The sequence below is a fragment of the Hemibagrus wyckioides genome, linkage group LG04 (assembly GCF_019097595.1).
Source record: "Hemibagrus wyckioides isolate EC202008001 linkage group LG04, SWU_Hwy_1.0, whole genome shotgun sequence".
Lineage (NCBI taxonomy): Eukaryota > Metazoa > Chordata > Actinopteri > Siluriformes > Bagridae > Hemibagrus > Hemibagrus wyckioides.
The window spans coordinates 19,918,699-19,921,965 of record NC_080713.1 but is presented as its reverse complement, the minus strand read 5'-3'; the positions used below and the strand labels follow the sequence as shown (position 1 = coordinate 19,921,965).

At 41.4% G+C, this 3,267-nt stretch overlaps 1 protein-coding gene across 3 annotated transcripts in view; it reads left to right on the top strand.

Moving 5' to 3' along the window:
- The first annotated feature begins 286 nt into the window (after nt 1-286).
- The window catches only part of si:dkey-103i16.6 (uncharacterized protein LOC557125 homolog), a 10,310-nt gene continuing 7,329 nt past the window's right edge, over nt 287-3,267 (top strand). The window contains exon 1 of one of the 3 annotated variants that reach the window (XM_058387808.1): nt 287-588. Coding sequence is in view for 1 of the 3 variants with exons in the window: in XM_058387806.1 (XP_058243789.1) it covers nt 1,644-1,650 (7 nt within the window). In the remaining 2 variants the exon portion in view is untranslated. Of the gene's footprint in view, nt 589-1,525; nt 1,651-3,267 lie in introns of those variants that run through there. The other 2 variants (XM_058387807.1, XM_058387806.1) reach the window with 2 other exon arrangements.

Here is a 3,267-nt window from a genome sequence, read left to right as displayed (position 1 = left end):
ACAAAACATAAATAAATAAATAACATAATGAAAGGCTTTGCTAAATCACAATAACTTAAATACACAGTTTTTACAGCTTTTTTTTATTTGCACTCTACTTAATGGTGCTTATATACTTATCTAATTCCTTAAATAGCACAGAAGGTACATCTTTGTAACTTTTTGTTTTGAAAAATTTGCAACGGATCACGTGATCATCACCGACTTCCGGGTGTACTGTTTTCAGTTTTGTTCTCAGTTATATTGTAGCCAATGGGAATCTTCAATGGTCTACCTCTTCCTCATTTCCGCTCCAGTTCCAGAGCGTCGCAGTGCAGCATGTTGGTGTGATGTTTTGAATGCACCCGCCCAGTTTTCCCGCGCTTCTTCAGAGTGACGTGTTTCCTGTCCGTTTGTTGTTGTCTGGTCGCATACTAAACCAAAGATAAACTGATTTCTGGCCTTTCAGTCGTGACATGGTGTAATGCTGACTTTAAGTCTAAGTACGGTGCTTTAGGGCAGGAGAACACGGAGCTGCTGGTGCTGTGGTTTGGGCTCGAGCTGAGCTGTCCATCTCAACCCTGACTGCTGACCACCAACTGGAGGCAGGTTTGACCACAGAACGATGAGCTACTGTTTATTTTTTTTTTTTACTAGATAAAATAGCATGTAAATAACAGTAACATTTTGTGTCCATGGGTAATGCGGACGGTGAATTTGGTGAACTGATGCACGCGCTAACATAAATCACAGCTGTTGAGTCACACTGAGGGAGTGGTAAAACATGATGCGGGTTTAGAATGTAGTTAGTATAGTACAGAGCTAAAGTTTAGCTTAAAGGTGTTGTAATGTTAATGCTATAAGATGTACGCATGCATGCATGCATTAAAGCCCCTCTGGAAAAGTACAACAGTTCCGCTGGTTCACGCGGCTCAAGTTTTCAAGTGGCACGTGCACATCCATTAATGCCAGACTAACTGTTCAGGATGCTTTAATATCTGTCTCTGCTTTCAGTTGTATGTGCAATATAGTTTAATATCCATGGGCAGTCTCCAGAATTGTAGAGAGTGAAGCTAAACAGTTTTAAGATACAATACTGTTTTTTTGTAGTGTTATTGGAAATATCCATGTTTTTTTTCTACAGGAATATTGTATTAAAATAATACTGCAGTATTGTTTTTCATAACCATTTCATGATGCAAAACGTTGAATTACATTTCCATTTCCTGTAAACAGTCATTCATCAGCCACTTTATTAGGAACACTACCCTAATACACATACACTTAAAACATTACTCCTACTCCATCAGCTTAAACTGTTCACCCAAGGCTGGTAGGATCCATGCATTTATGATGCTGATGCTAAATTCTGACACAACCACCTGCTTTTTGCAGCAAGATTCATAAGCACAGGCAACATTTTTTTAAGCTTCGACTCGATGGCCGGTGAGCCTGTTGGACTCGATGGCCGGTGAGCCTGTTGGACTCGATGGCCGGTGAGCCTGTTGGACTCGATGGCCGGTGAGCCTGTTGGACTCGATGGCCGGTGAGCCTGTTGGACTCGATGGCCGGTGAGCCTGTTGGACTCGATGGCCGGTGAGCCTGTTGGACTCGATGGCCGGTGAGCCTGTTGGACTCGATGGCCGGTGAGCCTGTTGGACTCGATGGCCGGTGAGCCTGTTGGACAGATTCCTTTTCTGGGCTGAGGCCTGGAACCTAAAATGGTGTTTTTCTGTTGTAGCTCATTCAATGCAAAGTTCAGCATGTTGTACATTCTGTCTTATGTTTCTGCTTAACACGACTGTAAAGAGTTATTGTTTGAGTTACCATAGCCTACCGGTCTACTCAAACCAGTCTCCTCTGACTTCTCTCATTAACAAAGTATTTCCCTGCAGAACTGCTGCTCACTGGATTTTTTTTTGTCATTGTTTTTCACACTATTCTGTATAATCTCCAGAGACCAACTCTAACAGCCATGCTATGCCCCACATCACTAAGATCACACACAACCACCACCCAAAGACGATACCAATAGAAGTTCTCCATGTTGCTGTGTTTATTTGCACCACTAGATGTCACTCTTCACCAGATTATCCTCAATAAGACCTAGCCATGTTGTTCATCTTTACTTTAATCACTTTGAAATTGGCAGTGTAGGAAAATCATCGCACTAAAAGATGTCACTCAGCGCCGTACACAAACATGTTTTTTCAAAAAAAGATTATTCTCAGTGGTCTTCACCTGTTTCACATTGAGCACTGTGTCTTGTGGATTCTGCTCTCCAGACTTAAATTCACTACCAGGTCATTTTAGTACTGTAACGTCTCACATTTCCATGTGATGACGCAGCATCCACTGTACAGTATTTGTTTTACTCTGTAATTTAATTTAATCCAATGTACTTAATGACTTAGTCAGTTGCTTGCTACTTCTTATGTACACACTTGCGCACACACCCTGAACAAATAGTACATTGAGTCCAAATTAGTTGCATTGTATCATGAGGATTGAACAAAGAGGCAACTCAAAGTGACATGTCATTAGCGCAATGGAGAATAAAGAGGAAAGGAGACCTTTTGGTGTTGAAGTGATCACCGTGGTGATGGGTACTGCAAGGCCAGAACTTGAATGGGGGCAGATGATGTCGTAGAGTAGCTGATTACAGACGTAACGCTGAGAGATGGAGCAGATATCAGGCTAGGCGAGAATGATGTTTTCAAGTGATTTTCCAAATGGTGTTTTAGTTGCAGTGGAAGTCAGGTGGTTCTAAACTGATGGGGTATCATGGCAGCATATTACTTTAATAACAATAATCAAACAGTATGGCGGGGCACTTTTTGATGAAGGTGCTAATGGTAAAGTTTTGAGTTTTGACCAGAGAAAGCGAGAGCAAGGGAGTGAGAGAATTGCTCTTAGACATATATAAATAATAAGGTAAGGATTTAAGCGAGTTTTACAAGGGCCAAATTGAGATGGCTAGCATCTCCAATACCGCAGCACTTTTGGAGCGAAGGCTGGCTCTTGTCAAACTCACTCAAATCCTATATAAACACCTGAAAGGGTTGTAGTGTGGTGGCTGGAGAGTCTGTGACAACAGCCATTCAGAGGCTACACAAAATATATACAAAATATAAGGATAAAGATGCACTTTAGTGCTCCCTCATATCGTGTTATAGTCATAGTGACCTTGTTATTGTAATGTAGACGGTCATGCTGACTGTCTATAATAAAGTGTGTGTATAAAAAAAGTAACATGTTGTTGCTGTGTGTGTGTGTAACAGCTTGTTC